General features: G+C 40.7%; 1 protein-coding gene across 2 annotated transcripts; it reads right to left on the reverse strand.

The window, feature by feature from the left end:
* Window positions 1-607: 607 nt before the first annotated feature.
* tdrd7b (tudor domain containing 7 b) lies at window positions 608-22,649 on the reverse strand. 2 transcript variants are annotated; one of them, XM_072687623.1, is made up of 17 exons: window positions 22,566-22,649; window positions 20,655-20,861; window positions 20,131-20,275; window positions 15,509-15,707; window positions 13,968-14,050; window positions 13,294-13,517; window positions 12,521-13,107; window positions 11,697-11,886; window positions 11,459-11,570; window positions 11,151-11,353; window positions 9,418-9,552; window positions 8,920-9,003; window positions 8,332-8,466; window positions 7,885-7,995; window positions 6,764-7,302; window positions 5,155-5,315; window positions 608-3,068 (listed from the first exon to the last, which is right to left on the reverse strand). In XM_072687623.1, the coding sequence occupies exons 2-17, from the start codon at window positions 20,859-20,861 to the stop codon at window positions 2,848-2,850; spliced, it is 3,336 nt and encodes a 1,111-aa protein (XP_072543724.1). In that variant the 5' UTR covers window positions 22,566-22,649; the 3' UTR covers window positions 608-2,847. The 2 variants fall into 2 exon arrangements, with proteins under 2 accessions (XP_072543724.1, XP_072543725.1); XM_072687624.1 differs by lacking the exons at window positions 20,131-20,275; window positions 20,655-20,861; window positions 22,566-22,649 and adding an exon at window positions 16,349-16,723.
* Between the last annotated feature and the right edge of the window lie 4,176 nt (window positions 22,650-26,825).

Here is a 26,825-nt window from a genome sequence, read left to right on the forward strand (position 1 = left end):
GACAGGGTTGAGCCATATGACTTCAACACTTCTAAGTTCAGCCATGCTGTGTTCTCTTCACTGGCTTCCAGATTCAAAACCCTGATGCTGGCCTACGAAGCCAATAATAGACCAGCCCCTCTGTACTTGACAGTGGTCAAAAGCTAATCAGTACCAAGAGCCCTTTGAGCTTCAAGTATAGCTTTGCTTGACCCGCCATCCCTTAAAGTCCACGGAAGACAAGCATCCAGGCTTTTTTCTGTCCTGGCACCAAAGTGGTGGAACGGCAGAGTCGCTTGTTGTCTTCCAACGCAGGCTGAATACCCACTTCCAAGAGTACTTGGCCAAAGTGTAGTGTCGAGTGTGGTCTCCATACTGACTTTTGTATTTAGCAGCATCTAAGCTTGTAGGTATTTTCTGGATCTTACCTTTACAAGCCTTTAGCCGGGGTGCCTTAAAGGTAAAAATAAATTGACACATCAAAATAAGCTAAATGATGAACATGGGCAAGATTCTGTTCAATTACAGATTCTGAATGTCAGTTTTGATTAATTTTTGATTAATTGTCCAGCCCTACATAATCATAAATAAGAACAGTGATTTTTCTTCTTAAACTTTATTCCTCAAACACTTTGCATATGCAGTTAACCCCAGGTTAGGTCATACTTGTCCACAAATGTTTAATCTACATGTAATATTTAGCTAAATAAAACTCAGCCGTTTAACCACGTCAATGGTAGGGAAGTAGCCGTAGTTTGTCAAGGATGCTACTACTGTCACATTATTTGCAAAACCCCACAGATTTCATGCAACCTGCTTACTCTAAATAATAATAATACAAGGAGCTTCTAAATAAATAGTGTCAAAAAAAAGTGGTAAAGCCTTCATTTAAACATGTGGAGCATCGTCACATTAATGGATGAAAGGGAATGTTTCACTAGCTTTGTAAACAACTCGTCAATTTATCAGACTTGATCATGTAAATCACTGGACCTCAGATTAACCAGAAGCCTATAATTTGTGAGTGCCAAGCATACCACACAGAATTTGTCATCTGCTTTTTAACACTAGATATTAGTGAAATTTAAATGAACATTGCTCGAACCGTACCTAAAATACAATATGCATCTGGCATGATGCCCCAGTTTGGTGCACGTGGGCGTTGAAAGCTTGCTTTGACTTGACAGGCCGTCACAACACGTTTTACATGTTTAAAAGTAGGACTAGAGCTAGGAGTTGCACTGCCTGCACTAAAAGGGTAACGACTCTAAAGGCAACATGATGTTTAGACCCTTGCAGCTTTACTGCTTCGTTTTTTTCCTTACAGAGAAATAAAACAGATCTAACCTTCCATAACTTTCACCTTCCAACCTATCCAACACTTTCACTCACCTATAATCCAGGTTCAATTAGCCCTGTTTACACCTGACTTTTAAATGTGTCCTATTGGTGTTGTTGCCCACATGCACATTGAAAAGACAGGCGCTGCTGATCAGAATGTGTTTGGATCTAGCTGTCCTGATCCCGAGGTAGTCGAGCATGCACTGTGAGATGGGATCAGTGTGTAGTGTGAACACAATGCTCACGTGTGCTCCCACCTCTCTTACTGAATGAATCGTTTTAGGCCTCTGCTTACAAACGCTGAAAAAAAGCTGAACATTTCAAACCTATATTTTTCTTTCAACTGTGCTTCATTCGTGGCTAAGCTAATGTACGTAACTCGCCATTTTTCCTCTGTGTAGGGAAGAGTGTTGGCTAAGATAAGCCAGTGGGTAAGTTGACCATCGTTTCTGTCACGTTTTGGCATATCAGGTATAATCAAAAGTAATCCACTCAGTTTATATCATATATAAGAATGAACTGGCAGAGTGTAATACCATGTGAATGGATTATCAGAAGTGGTTTACTAGACTAAGCACTTTTCCCAAAACGGTGGCTAAAGGGCAAAGATGAACCAGAGCCTTGGGGGAGGGGTGTCAGTTCATCTTCCCTGTGTTTACATGAACTTACGTCAAATATGTGATGGTAAAATTAGTGTTGCATCCTAATAATAAACAGCTGACATTATATTTCAGATATACAGTGTACTCACCAAGGGACTGTCGATTCATGCACTTATCTAATCAGCCAATCGTGTGGCATCAGTGAAATGCATGAAATCATGCAGATATCAACCACAAGCTAGAGGTAATATTCATATCAACCTTTAGAATAAGGGGGAACTGTGATCTCAGTGATTCTGAGCGTGGCATGATGAGTATTTTTAGGACTGCTTCCAATGAGCACAGTTCTGCAGACAGAAATGCCTTGCTGATGAGAGAGATCTGCAAAGAATATGCATTTCATAAACACAGAACAGCAGATTGGGAAAAGTAATGATTAATAATTATATTTAGATTTTTTTTAATTAGTGAAATTAGACATGGTTAATAATTAGTTAGTAACTGTTTTCTTCGATGGCTCAACTTCCCCTGTCAGCTGGATCAATTTACTCCTAACATGGGGAAAGATGAGCCACAAGACCTCATATTTTGTTGTATGTAATGTCTCATATTCTCTTGGTTATGCGTCGACCTAAGCAAAAAATGGCTCATCTTAGACCACTCTCCCCTAACTACAGATGCCTGGAATGTTTTGCGCCACAGCTGCTTCATAAAGCAAACACAGGCTAATGAGATCTGTTAATATCTGGATGCTGAAGCTACAGTTGCATTAAGTGTAAACATGCTGTGTCTTGATTGGGTCATGATTGGATGTTAATGTCAAAAAACAATAGGACCTAAAGGCAGCATGTCCAGATACAATAACCCATGAGTGCACACTCACAGAAACCTTATAAGAACGCACGCCGACAGATAACCAAGGCCGTTATGCTGCTTTGGTGAGCTCATCTGCAAATTCTGCCATGATGTCATGGACCCAGATGTCTCTGTCCTCCTGAGATGTGTCCACCAGGAAGACAGTGACTTTGCGATCCCAGGGCTGTGCTGCTTCCTGCACTGAATCCAGCTGGGCTACCAGGGGCTTCTTCTCCACATGGTTCCGGAACACAATGGAGGCCTCCTCAGACCACTGCCTGGGCTTCACACCTATGGAAGTATTGTAAAGGTTAGGAATGCTTTCTACATTTAAGGTCGGAAATATATGATTTAATCACAAAGAAATAAGGAAACATTCCATCATAAAATCTCAAATGTCTCGTAGCTAGGACTCCCCAATAACACAATGTCACCAGTGGTGGGAGGGTGAAAGCTGGCATGGGCTTCATTCAAGTCACAGCCAAACATATCATTCTAAACTCATTGGACAGTTCAACACACTTGGAGGAGAACACTAACTGCCAGTTCTGTTAGGTCCAGCAAACATGCACCTGCACTGGCTAGCACTGTGCTGAGTGATGAGGTAAATGCAGGGCTAGTTTATTAAACTTTCTTGGATGTCTAGACATGGATGGCTGTGGCATCTCCAAGGACTGAACTTGTGATCTCCAAATGATAGTTCCAGCGCTTAGACGCCTGCACCACTCTCAACTCAAATGCCAAATATAAAAAATAAATCAATAATAATAAATACACCTAAAGAATGTCACGTACGCTATTCACACAGTAAACACATACTGATTTAATAACAACAATACATATGTTAAAAACAATACTTTTTAATATTATAATAAATGATAATTAATATTATATTTTTTAAGAAATCAAAATTCAATGCAGGGAAATGAGTTTAGTTTGATGCCTGTCAACACGGCTACAATGTATGCACCCACCCTGAAGCAGCACATGGTTTTAAAACAATCCCAGCAAGAGTCCAGGGAGAGCTGAGACTTTTTTAATTTTCCCTTGCAGAAATATACACTATATAGATATACACCATATAATGAGGACTATTTCATCAGCAGAGTCATTCTTTGAAAGGACTGCTTCCTAGGGGTATGGATGTGAGGTAAACTACACCACTGCTGCTACTCTTAACACACTGGTATGTTGAAATGTTTATTCAGACCATAAAGAATTCTAAGCAGGTTCTCACGAGTAGTTGAGTGTTTACATAGTTAGGATTCCCATCAAGTTTCTTATTTAAAACATGTAATGCTGATGAGTGCAGAGCTGATGTACAGTATAGTGCTGATGTCATTCTCGCTGGGAAGTTAGTCTTTGCAGGCAGAGCAGCTAATCCAAAAAAATCACTTCTTTGAAAAATGATGAGCTGAGGTGAGCAAGAATCTTTAAAAAAACAAGTGTAAGCAATTCAGCAGCCAAATTTCTCATAGCAGTAATGTCCACAGCTGCCACTAGGCGGCTCTTTTTTCTACACATTGTATTAGTTTCAGCTCTGACAACAAACTGATGATATCACTTTTTGTGCATGTTAAAATCACTTACAAGAAAGATGAATAATCAAATATGAGGAAAAACAAAAAACAACAAAAAATACATACATACATATGTGAGAATATGTGTGCTAAAGTGTGTGTGGCCAGTCTACATACTTTCCTTTTAGCTTTCTAAAAATAGCATGTTGTTTGTTCAACAGATCTGTAAATACATGCTTTAAAACATCTCTACCTGCTTAAAACACATCCTGAGCTTCATTTGTTTGACACAGACTATGGTCTTAGAACACAGTATGACTTTAAAGTTAAGTTGGTTTTCTATTAAAACCAACTTAACAGCTCTTAATAACACAATGATTGGGCAGCCACTTTAAGTAATCATTTTAACTTAAATCTTCAAATAAGGTCTATGAATGGAGCTGTACACAATCTTTTTAGTAAACTTTTCTACATAGCGATAGATTTTTGAACAGCTAACACTCGAGTTACTGGTTGCATCTATAGCTGTAGTCTCCCTTCTGCTTATACTACACCACTCAGTTCAGTTCTCGCACTTTTAAACACAAATCACATGCACACACCATGGCAATACATCAGTTGTTGAGTGCATAGTTTGCAACAGCCACATTTTTACATAGCATTTTTTTATCAGTTTGTCAGTCTAAAACAAACTCCAGGGACGGTCTGCACATTTGCCTCATGTTTCTGTTTTCATCTGTCATCAAAAATGTGGAGTTACACAAAAACATTCACTGTCCTAATACTCACACCAGTGACAATTGATAAGTAGCTCAATCAACAGAGCAGAACCACCCCTTAATATACAAGCTCCTTACCTGCTAGCTGAGCAGTGATGCCCTGGAATGGGAGCTGGCGAAACTCCTGGATGAGAGGCCTCAATACAGAGCAGCTGACCAACTCATGCTTGCCGTAGTCCAGCTCATAAACGGACACCAGGCCATTTGTCAGGACTCCTTTCACAAGCACTCGATGCCAACTAAAGACAAACAAACATAAGGTGATGGATAATAAGAAACTTTTGTCTATATTTGTGGCTGTAAACCTTCAGGGTTAATGGGTAAATCTTAACAATTTTAGAATTTTAGAAGTGTTTCGGCCTCACTGTCTACAAGGACATTCTTTACACTTGCCCAGACCCTGATCTGTTTGCTGAGAGAGTTCGGTTTGTTTAGTCGAGTGTGAAAACTTGACCCCAGGAGTGGTCCAGACTATTGATCCCTGGTCCTCCGGGACACTGTGATCTGGGGTTCACTTGAAGTGAGCCCTGGTGCAGACTGCAACACGCAAGCTATCCACTCCTGGCACTACACCTGAATTAATATGCTTGCTTCAATTTGTGCCGTTATTCTTTGTTTCATTGTTTGTAACAAGAAGAAACAGAAAGTAGCACAACCAAAGGAACATGTCAATACTAAAGGTTTGTGCCTGCTGCCAACTGACTTTCATTTACTGTCAAAATCAGAAAAGGAATGAACCTATGTACCATTTAGCAAAATCATACAAATAAAAGTGACATATGTAATTATGCCAGCGATCAACAATGAAAAAAATGCCTGCCTGACCCACACCTGCAATATTGAGCCACACCCTCAAACAGGTGGGAAAACACGCTAAGGAAACTTTCATACAGCTGGTAAAAGGAGCCCAAATCCAGCGATTTGGAAGATTCTTTCTCCATTATCCCCATTTTCTCCATTATTTTTTATTATCGGCATAACAGTTTGAACAGCAAGACACACACGGAATGGGACCACTTTTCTACATGATACTGAAATGTAATCTCTGGCTAAACAGACAGAGAGGAATTTTTGTGACTTTGCACATACAGGAACAGACATACAGCAACGTCCTTAAAAAAGCCATTACTGTGGTCTCTAACATCCCATCTTTTGTTAAGGACACTGAGCTAAATTACAGCTATTCAAAATCTGGTTTACTTCAAGGATATTTTAAAAAACGAAGAAAGAGAGAGAAAAGCAAAGTCAACAGAAAGTGACTGTTTTTCACAGCAAGCAACAAAAAATCTAGAGTTTTCCTTTTGTTTGATCGTCTTCTGCAGTTAAAATAAGCACAGAAATGTACAAGTTTCACTCTTTTCTATAAACCTTGTTTAACGTGGTCTACCGTTGGTCCTTATTAAGGAAAGGCTTAAGATTGATCTAGATGAAGGGTCTTTTGTGACCTGTTCAGACTGATGTCAGACACAGATCACATTAAAAAGGTAACGTGAACAAAACAACGTGAACAATCAGACTGGTAGAGTAAATTGGATTTGGGTCACTTTTATCTGCAGTGTTGACGTAGCATTTATGATAAAAAGGGTGCATGTATTCAGTGGCCTTGCAACAGCCATTATAAGTGGTAAAACATCCTCCAGAATAAGATATTTAAGTATATGACACTTCCACCAAAATACACACTCACTTGTTCTCCACTTTAGCCGCGTACACTTGGTTCTTCTCCACTGTGAGCGTTTTTTCTTCGGTTTTGTTGTAGTACAAAATCATCTCTCCCATCAAGACCACCAGCTTGTACATATCCTGCCATGGCTGTAGCACAAAATGCCCTGGGTGGCATGCTACAGACACATAAATGTCCATGTTTTGTCCAGTGGGTGGAAGCTCCAGAACTGGTGGAAAAGCAAGGATCCCGGGTGGGGTGCTTGGAGGTGTACTATGAGACTGGGGTGACACCTTTCTGGTTGTCTGTGGAGCTTTGCCTCCGCCATTGGAGCTGGAGCTGGAGATACCAGTGGAGATGGTGTTGGTTGGTGTTGTGGGTGGAGTTGTAGGAGGAGTGGGGGTCTTCAGAGGCCCCTGACTGCTCAAGAATACGTCCTTCTGGTGCTTCCACAGATCTGACTCAGCAAGCTGGCGGTTGAGGCTGCGGCTAGGGTCATGGAAGTTCTTACTGGTAAACAGGTAGACATGAGCCAAGCGCTTGCTCTCCTCCACTTTAGCAATCTGGAGAAGAAAACAATGAGAGTGGATAAAAGTTTACATGGTTTACTGACATTTCAGTGGAATTCCAAACTAGTGAGATCTATTTAGGTTTAGAAATCAATTCACACCAGAAGCATTTAGCGGGGGCAATATCAATATCAATGAAATGATTTAGATGTCAATGTAAATTCTTACACATGTAAGTAAATGATCATATGATGTAATTACGTAAAACAATTAGATAATTACAAAGCAACAAGACTATAAACTGGACAATTAATGCTGCATTTACATTTAAAATTAACATTAAAATGGTGTGTGCCTTAAAGCAGAATTGGTCCAGAGATACTAAATAATGCAACTACATTTTTGAAGAAGTTCTGCTGGAGTTGACTTGGTAGGCCTGGACTTTAGGTGTGACCATTCCACATCCATGCGTCCAGAAATATCAACATATGGTTTATTCGCTCGCTGCCGCCAATAGCAACAGTTGAAAAAATGTAACTCTTTTACTTTTTTTTAGAAGGTGTTGAAAATGATATTAAAACACATGAATCACAAGAAGTACTTTTTAAATGAGATTTGGTATTTAAAAGGACTAGCCTTCAAGCTGCAGTCACTGCAGTGTAGAGCTGTGTCTCTTAGCCACTGTACTGCATCTGGTGTCCATGAGCCCACGCTGACGGACAAGTCAGCCAAACAGCACTTAACTGCCTGTGGACAGACAGACAGAGAGACACAGAGACTGACAAATACACATACTTTCAGTGTTTACAGTAACCCTCCAAGATTTCTAGTGTGGAAATGATACCTGCTGTGCTGAATCAGTAGCTACACTTATCATTTAAGTCCAGCTGGACACAAATGATCACTGAGTAAATTCAACACTGGGGATTATGCTCTTTTACTGCATACATACTTCATACATACCATGTTCCATTCTTAACACAAACATACACTCAAATACTGCCAATATTAGCATGACTTATATGAATACTTGTGAGAGTTGTGTGAATTTTACTATGCTTTCTAGCTGTTGCTTGCTCTGACCTGAGGAGGGATTGATGTAAGGTCACGTAGGAATGGGGGAGGGATTTCCCTCAGCTCAATGACCTCGACGGATGCCTGGACCCCCAGATCTACAAATAGAATGTCCAGCACCCGGCTGCCATGCAGGTTAGTTATCTGCATTGCACATACACAGAGATTAGCACATTATGCATCTAAAACTCAAGTACATATGTATACTAGCATCATCATGATGATGGCTGGTTCATCTGGTTTTTATGTATAACATCTAAACCAATGAATCAAACAAAGTAACCCTAAAACCAGCCTGAGAGAACCTTGATGCAATAAAATCCAAATGCTTTCAACAAAAAGGACATTGAAAGGGAATTTCTGTGAAATCTTCAACTTTGAATGTTGAACACATATACAAATAATAGTCCAATACTTATCAAATGAGTGTCTAATAATTAAAAATCCTCATGTAACAGCCTGATTTAACCATTCTCATGTAAACAAGTGAATCCCATTTCTCTCTTTCATTCACTTCTATCTATTCAAGCATTTGGCCTTTCAAAGAAAAGCTTTTGTCCAGACTATATTCCCATGTGACCAAGCTGACACTCTTACCTCAACACGAGACCATTTGCCTTTGTAGCGAGCCAGACAGCTTTTTCCACAGAAAGGTCTAGAGACTAATGACTCTGATGTAACCTTTCACACACACAAAGACAAGTCTGTATTTTCACATTTTGACACAGATGAAGTTTTCAAAATGCTTACATCTACATTACTAGCTAATTACAAAACATGCTAATATTATAACACCTGATATGCATTCTGTGCAATCCATTCTAATATGCTGTACAATAAACATTAGATAAATGGTACAAGATACCTTTCATTTTAGTTATTTTGTGTATACACTAGAATAATAGCAAAGGTTATTTAAAGTGCCCCACGCAGAATTTATGCCAGCAGCTCGTTGTTTACTAGCGATTACCTAGCTCACGGCTTCTAATCTGATTACGCCCTTTAATCACAATCTGTCTGTCCCTGCTCACACACCTCTACAAAGGAACAGTCTAGTAATAATACACATGCACGATCATGCCACGGCCTTTGTACCTGGGAGTGAAAATAGGTCTCTGCCTTCTCCAGAATCTCACTGAGTTTGCTCAGGCCTCGAGAGGGCAGCTGGCAGCAGAATGTCCCATCTGAACACACACTGGTCACATTCACATTCATGTAGGCACTGTTGACCTACAAAAGAACATATACTATGCCTTAAAAATCACAGGTATTGGCAATGATAATAACAGTTAACTTTTAACTAGTATCACGTTTGTGCTTGCAAGTACGTTGTGCTTGCAAGCACAAAAGTATTTGTGCTTGTATTACTATAATTTAAATTTGATATTCATTTTTTTACCCTTGAGATTAATGGTAAACTTTTGAAAGTGCAGACACAAGTTCTTTGATACAGAATGCAAATGTAAAAGAATTTTAAAGTAATTACTAATTAGTTACTAATGTAATTATGCAGTGCTGTTTTTACATAGTAAAGCACAATTATAGTAACTAAGACAAAAATGGCCACCTATAGAAATTAGAAATACAAATCTAGAAATATTAGAAGTAAGTGTTTATTTAGCAATATTAAAATAAATCTAAATAACATTTTACTTAAAAGTAGTGATTTTACATCACTGTGTTCATTTAAACATCTCAAAAGCTCTCTTAATGGTAGTCTAGAATAATTTATTGCTATTATTTATCGCTATAATTTTTTATTGCAAACACTTGGTTTGGTAAATCAGTGTTTAATGATGCTAATGGTGATGGAATTACATCATCATTAACAATACAGATCCTCGCACTGGCCAGAGGCATTCAGGATAAATCTGGAATAGTGCTGGGCGATATGAAATCAATAGCACAATAAACTGTTCATTTTACCTCGATTACGATGAACGATTATATGAGCTGCTTGAGTTGCTCAGTTGACTCTGTGTTTGAGTTTTCCTTATGGCTGGGCGACATATTATATATATATAGTCATATATATAGTGTATAGTGTATATATATAGTGTATAGTGTAGCCATAGTGTATATATATAAATATCTATATATATATATATATATATATATATATATATATATATATATATATATAATAGATGTCTTAGTGTTGCGCTAATATATATATATATATATATATATATATATATATATATATATAATATCATATCACAATATTAAAGTATTTTGACATGCAGATACTTTATTCTAAATCTGTTGCACTTTGTTCAATTAACCACACTCTCTGTAATGAAATATTTCGTTTGTCCATGTTCGATATTCACAACCTCACATAAAAGTATACTGTGTATCACGACTTTTATTGTAGTTAGCCAGCAACCTTTGTAATGTGCAATGCAAACATTGAAATCAAGATAAATGGTTTGAAATAATGTGATATGTGTGTTTGTGTGTGTATATGTACACAGATCTGCCATGACATTAACACCAGCTCTTTGTTTCAACACTCACTGTCCATTTGATCAGCGCTCTGTAATTCTATAATTACAGACTCCATGTCCATCTGTGTCTCTGCATACTCTGTTAGCCTCACCCTGTTCTTCAATGGTCAGGATCACCACAGGATCACCGCAGAGCAGCTATTATGTGTGTGGTGGGTCATTTTCAGTACTGCTGTGACACTGACAATGGTGGTGATGTCTTAGTGTTGAGCTGGTACAAGTGGATCAGACACAGCGGTGCTGCAGAGTGCAAAGTGAGTGCAGAAACAAGGAGGTGGTATTAATGTTATGGGTGATCGGTATATTATATACATGTACCTGCAAGGGGCTTTCTAAAGACTTGTCTTGTAGGGCTTTTAGGCAGGCAGCATTGATATTAACATCATCATCCTGCGACGTGTCGTATAACACCATCAACGGAATGTCGTTCCGTTCCAGGATCTCAGCCAATAAGATTTTACCACTTGCCATTGAGTCAAACTTTTTCAGCACAGCTGGCTCCTGGGAAAAGGGCTCAAGACCTAACACAAGCATACAAACACACATGCAAAAACACATCAAGTAATATCAAAACAAAGCACAAAGGTAGTGGAAGTGGTGAGTTTTCAGACTAAAGATGAACTCACCCGCCAGTTTACATTTAGTGGCTTGGAAAGGCAGTTTGAAAAACTTCTCATGCAGCTCCAGCAGCTTGTTTTTACCAATAACTTCTGAAAATCCATGATCCACATAATAAACCTGTAACAAGACAGATTAGTAATCATCATCTTAAGTACTTTGGAGATGATGCAGCCTTACGTTAACTACTAAAAACTGATACAAGCAATGAGCTTCATGAACTACTACAGTAATGCCTCAACACACCTTGACCTTGTCGGACATGACCTCACACACTTGTGCTCGGAGAATCTCTTCTTCTTCCTCAGAATGGACTGCGGTTAGTTGGCCTGATGAAGGTGAGAGCAGGGGCTTCTTGGTGTTGTCCTGGCCATAGAATTCTTTCATGTCGTCCTCAAGCTTCTCCTGGGCCTTGGAGTACCCCTCACCTATGTATCTGTGAACATACATGAGAACATTCATTTCCTTACTATTTTGAAAGAACTACAGCTGTGACTTTGGCTTGTCATGTCAAACTTTTAACCATTACCAATATTTCAAATGATTTAAAACAAATTATGAACCCAAACATTTGCTATGTTAAAGTGACACATTTTTATGTGTTCATGTTGTTCCAACATGGACGTTTTAGCATAGAAAACTACAACCTAGTTTAGTTCATAGGGGTGTAAAATATATATATATCTCAAAAACACAGTACTGATTTTTAATTAATAGCTTATATGTAAGGATTTGTGGCAGACAGTGGTTCATTTTGTCTTGTGTTTAAACTTTGACTATATCGCTAGCGCTTCAGATGCCACTGCTTTGACGTTTTTTGTACATGGCAATATATTGCCTTACTTACAGTATCGCAACAGATCACAAAATATATATAATATAATTGCAATATAATTGTAATTCCTGCATTGTGATACAGGAATCATATAGCCAGGCCCTTGCAAATACAGTCCTATAAGTTAGTCATCGCAGTTTTACCCAATGATTGCCAGTGCTAAAGAGCCACAGTATTAGTATTAATACTATTTTGCTCCAAGAAGAACACTCAAAATCATATGTGGGGCCTTTACCTGAGAACAGCACTGTTGGTGCTGCTTGCTTCCACCACCAGAACTGAGGGATACTCCTCCCTGGGAATAAGCAGAGGTGGCACAGCCTGGGAACTAAGACGTCTTCCTGCCTCCTCTCTCGCTTTAAGGTCAGCCAAGTCCTCCCGGTTGCAGTTCTCATCCTCTGCTGCCTTTACATACAGAATGGCCCTTTTGGGGTTGTCCGGCATGGGGTAGTCAATGGTGCATATATCTGAAAGCAGGGGCAGGTTGTCAAGTACATACTCAGGCAGCTTGCTCTTGTAGGTATCCTGGTAGAGTTTAGGCAGGGCATGAGCCCATAGACCGCTGCTGTACTTCAGAAGAAGCTCTCCCAGTTTTTGCTTGAGGTCTGCAGATAGGGCTGTGGGGGACGCGGGAGGGCTGGGTGCTGATGTTGGGGGTGTTCTGGGTGCTTGCTGTATCTGACTGGAGGGCTTGTGTGTGGATGGAGACTGCTTGTCTGCAGTAGGAGTCCCAACAGGGCTAGGTGGAGTAGTGGTTTGGCTGATGTCCTTAGCAGGGTACAACAGTAGCTCTTGAGGTTTGCTACTGCATGGTTTCTCAACCTGCACAAAAAGTTTAGAAATCATCAAAAGCATGATGTAGGCCTGATGTCCTGCTGAGTATGTAGATACACATTGAACTCCTTGACCAGAATTCATACATAGAAATGGTACCATCAATTGATCTGAAAAGAATTTGTGTGTGCAATGTATACTCAGCTAAAACATCAAAGGAAAACAGCAACTCACTGTGCAAATATGAGTCCACTGTTCCAGATCCTTCAAGGCTTCACTGGGCAGATCCTGCTTGTATAGCTCTCTGTACAACTGTGGAAGCTTAGACACCCAGAAGCCATTACTGTGCTTGCTCAGAACCTCTTTGAGGCGGGACTGCACCAGTTTGGGACTGTAGGGGCTTGAATGGGGAGTTCTGGGTTTTGGTGGAGGAGTGTTTTCATTCAGGTTGAAAGGAGCTGAAAAAATGTAGGGGCATAAGAACAGTTCTTTATAGGAAGTTATTGAAAACAAAGTAAGGGCAGGTAAAAACTGCAAGCATACACAAACCCATACATATTTTAGATGAGCCCACTATTCACTGACATAAGCTAGGTCGTAGCATCAACAAATTTGAACACTGAGCCTGTCTGGTGAGGAGGATTACTGTGCTCTTTTCATGTCCTAATGAGGATGCCATGCACAGCGTTTTCCTGGGACAGGACATTAAATGGCCAAAGCTTGGAGCCATATTGCAGCTTTTAAAGAGGCTCCTTGTGGAGAAGGTGGTCTGTTTAAAACTTTTTACATAACCAAATCGGAAAAACATCTCAGCAGCCTAGCTTGTTGCAATGATTGTAAAGAGAGAAGAGGGGAATTGTACAGAAATATTTCAACTCAAGGCCAAAGTCAAGCAGTGACTCACTCACCATTGCTCTGTTGAGGGTTTCTAGACAGGTGGGCATGAACTTCCTTTTGGAATCTGGATGGCAGTGTCATCCTTTTGTCTGGTCTGCAAAAGGTAAAAGAATGTCTCTGAACCTTTCAGTTGGGATACTGGGGTATCATTACTTCTCAGCTGGAGGCAGGAGACTCCTCAGTTTACACAAACTACTAGAGGCAAAATCACGGTGTTATTACGTCAAGTGGCCTACCTCCATATCCTGCATTTAACTGCATTTAAGCACAAGTTCAGTGTAGAACATCAGAACTTTGCTTGGAATCCTAGCTCTATTTGGCCTTTTAATCCTATTGAATTGGAGCAATAACTGATATGACAAATTGTTGGACCAAAAAGTTGGACCAAACTGCTAGATTCAGATAATACCAAAAACTGTAAAACAACAAAAATGGAGATACAAGGTTTTTGCGTGACAAAGACATTAGGCTGCTTGGCAGTTAGGTTGCTAAGCAGAAAAATACCAATGTCAAATGCAGCACACAATGAATGAATACTACTTGGCCCAGTCTGACTCACAGCTCTAAGGGCATGACATAATTTCTCACAATGAGTGGATGTTCATGAATGTGATACATTTTTAGAGTGTTCTAGCCATATAGACCTTTGGCTCCTGATTCTATAAACCGCAGCAGCACATAAGCTCGGTCTGTAGTTAGATAAAGCAGAGAGAGTCTTATTTCATTTGATTCTAGGTGTCAGGTGTGCAGAGCTTCCACCAAACACTGTACCGAATGAAAAATGCTGATTCATTGCGGACTCGTTTAGAATGGCTAATCTGGGAGAGAATGGCAGGAGGATTAGCGACCCAGGCCCACAAGCTCAGCGATGCCACCCCCGGCTCCCCACGCTGCATTGTGTGTGTGCCACAGCAAGTAATACACAAAACACCCGAAAGGGTGAGGTCAGTTGTTTGCTCTGAAAAGCACTGGCTGCTGGCTGGAGTGATTCTCTGCACACACACACACACACACACACACACATACACACACACACACACACATACACACAGACATGCACACATACAGCAGTGTTCATTCCACTGCTGAATAAGCACCAGGCTCACTCAACACTCAGCTGAGCTGTACTCTGCAATTCTGATTCGAGTCAGGGAATGTCCGAGAGGGTGGTTGGGGGGGTGGTTGGGGGGTTCTGAGCAGCAGGGAGCAGAGGAAACAGGGAAGCCTCTGAGAAAGAGAAAAAAGGAAGAGGGAGAACCTCTCGTTCCTCCATCCATTCTCTTTTTTTTTTTTTCTTCACAGTCTCACTCTCAGCTTTTGCAGGGATTCAGTTATGCCTCTAATTAAAGCCTAAGGGCTGTATGTGGACCCACATTTCAATTCCTCAGTCTTGTAACTACATAACGTCCATATTAGTTTCACTGTTATATGATTGAATAATTGATAACAGCTATTGAATAATACATGTTGAGATGGTGAGCTGAATAATAAGCCCCTAGATTTAGGTTAAACCTCTTACAGTCTGCTTTTCTACACTTCTTTTCCATCCTACCTGTCAGAGGGCAGGTTGGGTCTTCTGGTGGGCGTGTTGGGTGGCGTACGTTGGGTGCTGTGTGGTTTAGTGCCTCTCCCATCAGGCTGTGGCTCCCTCATGCTCCCCGGGCGAGGGTCACCATGGCTCCCTGGGCGACCCCCACCACGCCCCTGACGACCCCGGTGCTCAGGCTGCCTCAGAGATGTCCTGGGCTTGGCTACAGAGGAGATTATGGTCAATTAGAGACTTAGTATGAGGTTAAAAGCCATTATGTATGGTAGGGGTGTAAGAAAATATCCATATATTGAGGTATCGCAATATTATACACTGTTTTAAATGAACAGTTTTTTATATATATATATAACCCCTGTATTGCCCCAGGTTGTTGCCAATACACAGCCCCAATGCATAGGTATACAGGGAGGTTAATATAGTTCTCCAAGGGGAGTAAAAAGACAAAAATACAACATTAACAACAACAAACCATTTAAACTCTCATTAAGTTCATTAATAAATATTCCCTCCAATCAGAATTTGATGTCTATTTTCTGTATGCATTCAAAGCTCTCAGCATAAATACAATACAATAAATGCATCAGATGTAAACCACCATAAAGCTTGTAAAGTCCACAATTGCCCTAAAAACAAGACATTAAGATCTCTCCAAACACCCCATTCAAATGCCTTAGACCACTGACAGTCCACAAGTTTCCTTGAACGGGCAGCATCTGATTCCAACACTGAACAACATCCTTAACCCTGTCATCCAAACCATGACTGCATCATACACACTGATTTCATTCATACAAGTGCCTTGAATATTCTCCTGCTTACGAACACCATAACATGACTCCATACCTCTCGGTTCCACTGTAAGATGATGACATCGTACCTTCCAACCTGGCACAGATCAGAGCCTTCTGCCATACAGAGAGGATCGATAATCAGTGATAATGCGAAAAAGTCTTCTTTTCCAATCTTCACTGAAGGAGCAGAGGTGTAATTAACCTACTGCCAGCGGGTGTGTTTCTATAGTCAATGCTCTGCAGGTTGGCAGCTACACAGAGCAAACCAGATAGAGAGAGAGAAAGAGAGAGATGAGGAGAGAGCAGACGGCAGAGCCGCTGAGTAATAGAAGGAAAAAAAGAGACGACTCCTCTGACGAGACACCACGGCGGTGTCAGCCAAGTGATGAAGCACTTCATTCAGCCCTCTCTCCTCTGCTCCGTCTCTCTCTCCCCTCCCTGTATCTCTGAGTAGCGAGCAAGAATACGGCAGCAGTGTTTCTGCTGTATCATCGTACAGCTTTAGTGCTGCACCGAGATGCTGATCCAGAGTCAGTATGAAAGCTGAGTGTGCTGGCGGAGGCTGAAGGCCAACAGTTCTGGGCACAGGTTTCTGGATGGCCTCAAAATGAGCTTTATTCTTAGCTTCTCCAGAGCTCTCCCCACATTCTCAGAGGAGTTTAACTGGGACACGTTCAATGTAGCGCCGTACCCCAAAATAAGCAGGGTGCACAAGGCAACACCTTAACAGAGAAATAATCAGAGAAAAAAATGCATTCGTGTTCTAAAGAAAAGTCATGTTCACGACAACAGAACCAATTTAATGTCTTATTAATCATAATGAAGTCACTAGAGAGCTTTCTAATTTATTATGCTCTAATTTATTCATCTCTAATATATTAATCTCATTCTCAAATCAGCCCCACTCTGCTGACATTCGTAAAACTCTAAGAAAATCAAGCAAATCATATGCCATTAATAACCTGTTGTTCCAAACTTATTGTGAATTATACACTGATTTTATTTACAGCATGCTACAGTTACACATTTGCTTCCTGTTATGCAATACTGTGACACTATATAACTGCCTTTCGGCTAAGTTCTTAAGCCCCAAGCTTATTATTCAGTTATTAAAATGGTAGGGTGGACAGTAAGTGGGCAGTGTTTAAAAACTCCAGCAGCACTGCTGTTTCTGATCTGCTTAAACCACAGCTACACACACTAACACACCACCACCATGTCACCAAGTCACTGCAGCGCTTAGAATGACCCACCACTCATATAATACCTGCTCAGTGGTGGTCCTGTAGGGTTCTGAACTTTGACCAACAGGGTGATATGAGGCATCCCAAACCAGAGGTGGCCATAATATTCTCATATAACTGTGTATAATGTGTTTGTATTAACATGTCATTGTCTATTACTACCACTAAGTACCAGTTTCTGGTCACTCTACTGACATAACCATAATGAAATCAAGCAAATCATATCCAATGAATAACTTGGAGAACCTGTTGATCCAAACTTGTGAACCATTTCGATCTCTATGACAAACATGGTTCTTTATGGAGCCAAAAGTGGTTCTTCTATGGCATCCCTCAAAGAACCATCTGAAGCACCTTAAACCTTTAAAGAATGTATACTTCAGTAATTGCTATTAATTACTCAGTAAGTACTATGAAACTGATATGACAGTTATGTGGTTAAGAGAGTGGGAATGTGTGTGTGAATCATATGAGCCCTTGCAGTTGTTTATGGGGTGAGGGATAAAAGTTAGTTTGTATAAAATACTTTGCTGATTCACAATAAACAGTTTCTAGATAATGACCCCCTCATAACTGTTCTCTAGTTAATACTTGGTTATGCCTTCAAACTGCTGATTTATGGACTTACAGTATATACACATGGCTTACAAAGTGTTTACAAATTAAAATTTCCCCTCTGGCAGTCCAATGCAGACCAATCAGTAAGATTTTTCATATATAGGCCAGTTAAATTTGTGGTTATGTTGTTGATGTTGTGTGGATTTAATTATATGATAAATACAACTACTTTCTTTTAATACAAATGCTCCTTATCTACTTCTCCAAAACAGGATAAGATAAGATAAGATAAGATAGTCCTTTATTAGTCCCGCAGTGGGGAAATTCACAGATAAATACTATGTTACAAATATTTGCATCGCAGGGCATTTTCACACCTAGTTTGTTTGCTCTTGTCTGAATCATTTAAAGATTTTGTGAGCAAGGAGCATTTTCCCCTTGGTTTGGTTTGTGTTCACACAGAAAAAAATGAGTGCCAACAAATCATGTGACAACTTTCTCTCTGCTTATTGGTCAGATATGTCTGGGGCAGGAGCAAGAAAGTAAATACGTGAACAAGAGATCTGGACTAGTATTTATCTGGGCAGTATACCAGGTTAAACTACAGTATAGCTCAAACTTGCAAAGTACACCTGATAATTGGGTCGGCTCAAAGTCAGATCACGTTCTCACCACAAACAAACCGCTCCAGAGTACCGGATCAGAGTGCGATTACTGTATTTACTCCTGCTCAAACCAATCATACCAATGGTGAAAACAATTGAAGTGAAACTATTGGCTATAGAACAGGACTAAGTTTTAATTTCATGACATCTTCTTATCCACTTGACCTGGTCAGGGTCGTGATGGGTCCGGAGCCTACCTGGTAATCTTGACTCACACAAACACATCTATGGGGATAGTTGTGGCTCAGCGGTAAGAGCTCCGGGCTATTGATGACAGGGTTGTGGGCTCGATACCCGGGCTCGACAAGCTGCCACTGTTGGGCCCTTGAGCAAGGCCCTTCACCCTCTCTGCTCCCTGGGTGCTGGAGTTGGTTAGACACCTCTCTGGGTGTGTATGTGCTCACTAGTTTGTGTTCACTACCACAGATGTGTAAAATGTGGAGGACACATTTCGCTGCACACAGTACAGTAACTGATATGTGCACCTTTACATTTACTTACAACTAGTTAGAATAGCCAACCTACAGGCATGTTTTTGGGCAGTGGGAGGAAACACAAGACAACCATTTTTGCAACACAGATGGAATTTGGCTTCTGCCTTTAACCAATCCGTGCAGTAAACACACACATACACACTAGTGAAACACATACAGTGGACAGTAAGCACACGCGCCTGGGGAGCAGAGAGGGTGGCAGTTTGCTGGGCCCGGGTATTGAACCCACAACCCTGTCATCAATAGCCCGGAGCTCTAACCGCTGAGCCACCACTGGCCCAACTGGAGAACCCAGAGGGAACTATACATTACGATATACATTAAACAAACACACCAAACTTCTCACAGACAGTGACTGGAGTGAGGATTAAACCCATAACCCCAAGTCCCTAGAGCAATGTGGCACACACACTACCTGTGCCATCCTGGCCACATTTTAGACACTATCTGTCCAGATGTCTGTGGACACCCCTTCTAATGAACGCATTCAGCTACTTTAAGCTTTTTTATTGCTGATGTGCAAATGCACACACACAGCCTGTCTAGTCCCTGTAGAGCAGTGTTGCCAATAGAACAGGACTCTCTGGAGCAGATAAACATCAACCTATTGGCACCATGTCTAATGCCAGGCATGGGATAGAGGAATATAAAGCCCCTAGCATTGAGATGTGGAGCAGTAAAACTGTTTTCTGGAATGATGGTGCTCATTTCATACTTTTGGGATGAGTTGGGGAAGAGGTATGGTGGTGATCATCCAACATCCTAACCTTACAGTCACTCTTGTCGCTGAATGCAATCAAATCCTCATAGCAATGCTCCAAAATGTAGTAGTCCATAAAGCGTAGTTTAAAAACAACAAATTGTCAGTCCTACCATTTAACACAAGAGGGGCAGAGGGCTTGACTCTCATCTGGCAGTTGACCACTTGAGGCCGACCAGTCCTCTTAGCCGTATGCTGACGAGCCACCAGCTTTGTAATGTGTGGCATCTCATTCCCCACTGTAGCATAACACATCACCTGTAGAAAGAGAGGTTCAAGAATGACACACACACACACACATTCAACCATTATGCAAATCCACACGCAAACACAAAAGCCAGCTGTTTCAGAAACCTCATTCAGACTTAGTTGTAATTCAAGACTATTGAAGAACATGCATGAAATCTAGTAAGCCACACTGCAGATACAGCAGGTTACTTCAAATATTTGATGACATTCACTTTATCCGGTATACAAGAGCATGCAATGTGGAGATTTCCACCCATCTTCCTCCTGTAGCCCCCCATTTATTCCCCAGTTGAATCTAAACTGTAACTTCATTTTATCTTCCCTCTGTGAGCGACTAATCTGTCTAGATGTTTTGGCAAAACAAATGGCTACAGCAGTTGAAGCTCACCTCCCCAGAGCGGCCCCTGTCCAGCCGCACCACAGAGGGCATGCTGTGCAGCAGAGCGTCCAGTGTGGTGTGACCCAGCTGTTTGTGGGGTATGGCTTCACCCGTCAGCTCCTTATACTCAGCCTGCAGGCGAGACAGGGACAGCCCACTCTTAGTGGACTGCAGAACTGCCCGCAGCATCTTCTTCACCAACTCGTCATCCGCCATCTTACAAACACACAAGGAATCACTTATTTGAGCCTGGAAAACTAAATAAAATGATGGAGGTTTCTGGGTGAAGGCTGATGTCAAATCACAAACTTAAACAAATTGCAAAGTTCAATTACATACAAAAAACATCTTGATTGATCTTTTGATCAGATGTAAGTCAATAAAGATCTTGTGAGACTTAATTCAACACAGTGACTAAATAACTTTGAACAGTTTATGCAGACTTCATTGAAGTGAACAGATGATTAAAGCCAAGCAGACAAGGACAGCAGAGGAAACTAATCAATAACCTTAAAGCGGCGCTGAAACTAAAATAAATTTAAACCTAATCAGTCTAAAAAAATCATTCATGTGGCAACAAGAAATTTAACTGAATCAAACATGCTAAGAAAAATAAATATGTTTGATAAAAGCAATTTGTTTTCCATGAATTCCTCAAAATTTCAAAAACATAAATCAATTCGGATTGAGTTTCTGTACATAGCTTTCACTTTGGGTTATAAAACATTAAGGCTTAGAGTTGATTCGTACTGCTAGTAGTTGTCAAGCATTTCAGAGAGATATTTATTTGCGGGTCATTTTTATGTGTTTATTTGTAAGATATACGGTCATACACGGTACAACTAGCAGTGATGCAAATGCCTTGAAGACTGTTTAAGCACATGAAAAAGCAAGATAAAGAGACGAGATGAGAAATATAAGGGTTTTAAAAAAGAGATATTTATAGATAAGATATATACAAAGTTCTAATACAATATAATCTAATACAAAATAAATCTCTATATCTAATATATATAAATATATATATATATTATGGCACGAGGTTATGTGATTAATGATTTTATGTGATTATAATGATTTTAAAGGATTTCAGTTGGTGGTTTTCACAACAAAAATAAATATATATATATAATATAATATATATGTATATATATTACACAAGCTACAGGTGCACAGTCTGCCTGTACTGGAGTTTAAGCTCTTGGCCGTTTGGTTCTGAACCACAGTCCTGAACCACAGACTTAACCCTCATTAAACGTGATCAATCAAGCTAAGCGGGAATCCCGCCGTTTAAAGGTTCGTCAGGAAAGGAAAGTGAAAGCGCGGTTTAGGAGAGTGTCAGAAAGGCTCCAGTGAACTCTCGGGCATTAGCGCTAAGTGTGGAGGACAGATGACAGAAGACACACCCTGCAAAACAGTGCAGCTCGACTATCAGCCAAAGTTCGCTCGACTCTCGAGCATCTGTGAAAACACCGTCCACCGTTTTATTAGGCCAGTTAGACCGGGGGGTTAAAAATGATCAAAGCTGTATGAGTACAGTGAAGCAGAGCCCCAGTCCGACTCGAGGAATTTGTCTAGAAGTGGTGACGTAAGCCGGCGAGTCCACGGCTCGGAGCTCCGGACTGCGGGGCTTCGCTCTCGTTGCCATGGAGAAGAGAGCTCCAGCCCGGCGTTATTACACAAAACACACAGCAGCAACGGCCCCCCACTGCAGCCCCGCTTCACCAAACTACAGAGACCACGAAACTGCGCCAAACCCCTGTGGCATAAACCCGAGCGCCCTACACTTGTCACTTCTTCTGTCACACTTCTTCGAAGCCATGTCTTTCCCGTCAGGCGGTCAACGCGGCGGTCATTAATGACAAACCAAACCAGAACCGAGTTCAGACAGGCACCAACATCTCAGCTTAATCACCTTACCGCGCTGTTGGGCTATCAGCGGCTCTCTGCACCCTCGTCCCCGGCCGCACTGCTCTCCCTTGCGGCTTCAGCGCCACCTCTCCGGCGCTCAGCAGCTCCGGTGACCGAGACACGCGATTGGCCAGTGAGGCACCATCATCATCGCCTGCTAATTAAACACGACCGCGCATGCGCATCCCCCCGCACAGCAGGGCGGCTTATGACACTCGTTCATTGAAATAAGCAAACCTCTAATTTCTCCCGGTTTTAACCAGCTCTTCTTTTTCTCCTTGCTATAAGAAGTCAAAGGAACATGTATAATTTTGCAGTGCTTCCATATCCACCGGATATATTAAAGTTAATTTCATTAACTTTATACAGGATGCTCTTATCATTCTGTACAGGGTGGGAAATAATTGTGCATTATTTTTTTTTATTTATGGAAGGCACATCATTTGGATGATCTCTGACTTCAGATATCTAGGCTAGGTAAAACTTAACTTACCCTGCTACTGAGAAAATGAAAATATTATATGCAGCAAAATTAGATTAATTTAGGACAGTTCCCCGGGGTCTTAATCAAATGTTGTGACATATTTTGGTCAAAATACATCACATTTATGGCATTTAGCTGACGCTCTTATCCAGAGCAACGTACAAGGTTACATAAATTACAGAGGTGGACTAGTGTAGTGTTGAGAGTCTTGCCCAAGGACTCTTATTGGTGTAGCGCTGCATGGTCACCCAGACCAGGATTCAAACCCCAGTCTCCCACATGGCATGGTCTTTCACTGGCAGGTAGTGGTGTGTTCTGCTGTACCAAACCAACACCAACACCAACACCAAGATACCACACAGACCAATGTGTACCATAGCACTCTGGTACAAACCCTGTCTGAACAAACCGTTCACCATCAGCTGGACTGATGGTGATTACAGATGGACCCCTTATAAACATCTTGTGAACATCAGCAGAGTCTCCAGACTCTGGAGATATTTGCACCTATTTTCTCATTTTCCACTGCATTTGCGTGACGTTTATCTCACAGACATAACAATACAGACTAACATTGTTAATATTGTCATTGCAGATCCTGCTGCAAGAAACACTAATTATTTCTTATAAGCTATGTAATTATATAAAATTAATAAATATTAGTTTAATTACTGACATTTTCCTTCTTTTAGGAAAGGTTTTGATCCTGTTCCTATATTATACTGATCCAGGTTGGAAAAGCAGTCAGGCTCAAAGTAAGTTATCAAACTCACACATTTTTCTATTATAATCTTTTTTTCATAAACAATATAGCATATTTGTGACTCTCATGTAATAGATTTCAATGTGTGTGTGTGTGTGTGTGTGTGTGTGTGTGTGTGTGTATTTTCAATGCATTTAGAGGCATTAAATTCTTTATAGGTCTGGTTCACATCACCACCACCACTGTGAACCGTTCTGATTCTGTACGTTACTCTTGAATGGAGCATTAATTTCACATCAAACCAAGCTGAACGACTTTGTTTGCATGTTAGTGACTTAAATATGCAGACATTTTGAAAAACTGGCTGCTGCAGGAGGGCATGGTGAAAGGTGTGGCATGGCAAAACTTAGGAGGACTTAAGACAAATCCTGCTGCTGTTAATGCAATTTCATAAAAAGACTAACAGAGTTACTTCATGCTGTTGACATATTAGGCATAGTTCATTATATCATATTCCTGTTGTCCTGTAAAGTTTCATTAACATGTATTGACTCTGACTCTGCCTCTAAAACAGCTTTAGGTTTTTGATTATGTCACCAAATGCCAGCTAGCCCAGCTACCCTCCCTGACACCATGTTTCACATAGAAACACATAACCGTACAGACATAGACTTGAAAGTGGCCTGTTTCCTCTTACACCTGTATGTGTGCGTCAGGACAGGTTTCAGTATGGAGGAACACATTTTGTTACTAATCTGTGTTCACTAGCTGGTCTTTGCAATACATCACTGCCTCCCTCTGACAACAAGACATCATTACAGTTAGTTAGGACCAGTGTTGACCAGTTGTTAAAATACTCAATTGTTTTAATAACAACTTCAAATAATCTACACTTTTACAATCAGCCTGAAAGACAGGTGTGTTACATAGTTTTCAGTAAACACTTGATGTCTATTGAAATTGATGTCTTTAAGATCCTGATAATCATGAATATTGGTAATATTTGCTTTTTAAGGACGTTATAGAGGAAATAATTCTGAATATATTGGCACACAGTTGTATGAAAAGCAAACTGGCTTCCAGTTCTTTAGGCGCCCAGTAAGAGCAATTGATGTTCATATTCAGTTTGCTCATTTACAGACACACACACACACACACTTACTGATTTCAATGGTCTTTAGCATTTGTAATGATCTAGAAAAATGAAATGTAGACAGAAAGCATAAATTATTGAATATGTACGTATTTAAGTAATTTACTAACTACTTTCACATGTTGGAAAAACAAAATCTAAGAAAGGGTTAAATAGGTACATTTAATATCTATTCATTATTAATACAAATAATAACTAAACAGAAAATATGAGAATGTTTTTAATTTCCCAAATATTGCAAAATAGGTACATAATGCATACAATGCCACACAAGATCATGAAATTTACCATATACTTTAAAAGTTCAGGTGAGACGCCAGAAGGTTCAACTGTTTAACTGAGTCACTGAATCGAATAAAGGCCTGTTGTGTGAAAGGTTGTGTGTGGAACCCTGCAATAGACCGGCGCCCTTTCCAGAAGGTATTCCTCCTGCCTTGCACCCAATGAATCCAGGTAGAGTCTGGACCCACTTCAACCCTTTAAATCCCTTTTTAGCTACGTAGCTTAATCGATTTGCAAGCAGGCTCAGGGCACATGTGGGCCAATGGAAAATCTAAATGGCAGATGTGGACATTAATGGGTTAAGTATCTTTTTACAGTGCTCTCACAGGCAAGGTCATGCTGTCAAGATCCTGCTGATGTAATGCCACGGGTCTACAGAAGGCAACCTACATCAAGCTGTACGGCTCTCTGTTTTAGAGGGTACACTAAACACTTTTCAAGCACTAGAATGTTTATATTACATGATGAGCATTAGAGAAATCTTATGTGCCATCTCTCAGTTGCAGAGCTTATTTTGAAGACCCTTCCATTCTATTTGCTTCTAAGCCTGAGGAAAGTAAAAGCCTAAGTCAGTAAAGGAAAAGGAAATGCTGACTCTCTTCCTTGGGGAAAAGTGGTGAGAGAACAACAGAATGCTGTCACGTTTAAAACTACCAGGTCATTGGTTAAAAAAAAACAAAAAAACAAAAAACACATTTGTGTCTTTAGATGTGTTGTTTGCTCACTTATAGATTATTAACTTGCTAATACATCAAGCCAAGGTCAGCTCTGTTCCAACGGCCACGTTTACTAAAACCACTGAGAGACCAGAGGCCAGACAGCTCAAGTTACTGCTATCTTAAGAGTAGGCTGAGACCTTCCCTCCTGGGTTTGTGAATGGACTTCCATTATCCTGCCCTGCACATCTTTATCTGCTGCTGTTTGCACTTGGAATTAAGATTATACAAAAAAAAAAAATTAAAACAAAAGGTAAGTCTTTAATCTGACTTTAATACATGAAAAGATGATGATTGGTTTGCTGTGTTGGGCACTTTTATTAGCCTAGCAGTAGGAATAACTCGTGACATGCAGGCGCACTGACTGACTGTGTGGCGTTCTCCTGTGCTCCACCTGTATTCCGACAAAGCCACGCCCTCAGCGCCAGGATTGGCTAGATCATACAACCACCAGAGAGCCTGTACTCTCTGTACTCCATGAGCCGGTGTCTTCCAGACAGCCAGATTAAGCCTAGTGCTGGACAATTTTCTTGCACATTTAGTCACCATGCCCAAAGGCACTGGCAAAGAAGGGCCCAAAGTCTCCTATCACTGGGTTGTGGAGCTGTGGAGCTGTGGTACTCCGTTCCCTTGAACATTCAAGATGCTTGAAGGCACCTTTTGCCTTTACAGTGCAACACAGGATAGCGGCTGCATGCGGCTGCATGCAATCAAATCCTAACAGCAATGTTCTAAGATCCAGTGTAAAGCTCCCCTGAAGTGTAGAGACTGTCACCGCAGCCAGGAGAATTCATAGAAAGACTGGTTGGATCAGCAGGTGTGTTTGGATATTTGGAGGATCTAGCCAATCCTAGCGCAGGAGGCGGGGCTTGTTGGAAATCGGGTGGGGGAAAAAGTGCAGCGCGCGGGGAGGAAAGCAACTTTTGACAAG

Source organism: Salminus brasiliensis, chromosome 9 (assembly GCF_030463535.1).
Source record: "Salminus brasiliensis chromosome 9, fSalBra1.hap2, whole genome shotgun sequence".
Classification (NCBI taxonomy): Eukaryota; Metazoa; Chordata; class Actinopteri; order Characiformes; family Bryconidae; genus Salminus; species Salminus brasiliensis.

Coding starts and splice junctions, on each gene's coding strand:
- tdrd7b (XM_072687623.1), bottom strand. CDS start 20,861: ATGGCGGATGACGAGTTGGTGAAGAAGATGCTGCGGGCAGTTCTGCAG. Junction 15,708..20,130: donor TGCCCCTCTTGTGTTAAATG/GTAGGACTGACA, acceptor TCTCCTCTGTAG/CCAAGCCCAGGACATCTCTG. Junction 8,467..8,919: donor GCAAATGGTCTCGTGTTGAG/GTAAGAGTGTCA, acceptor TGTGCAATGCAG/ATAACTAACCTGCATGGCAG.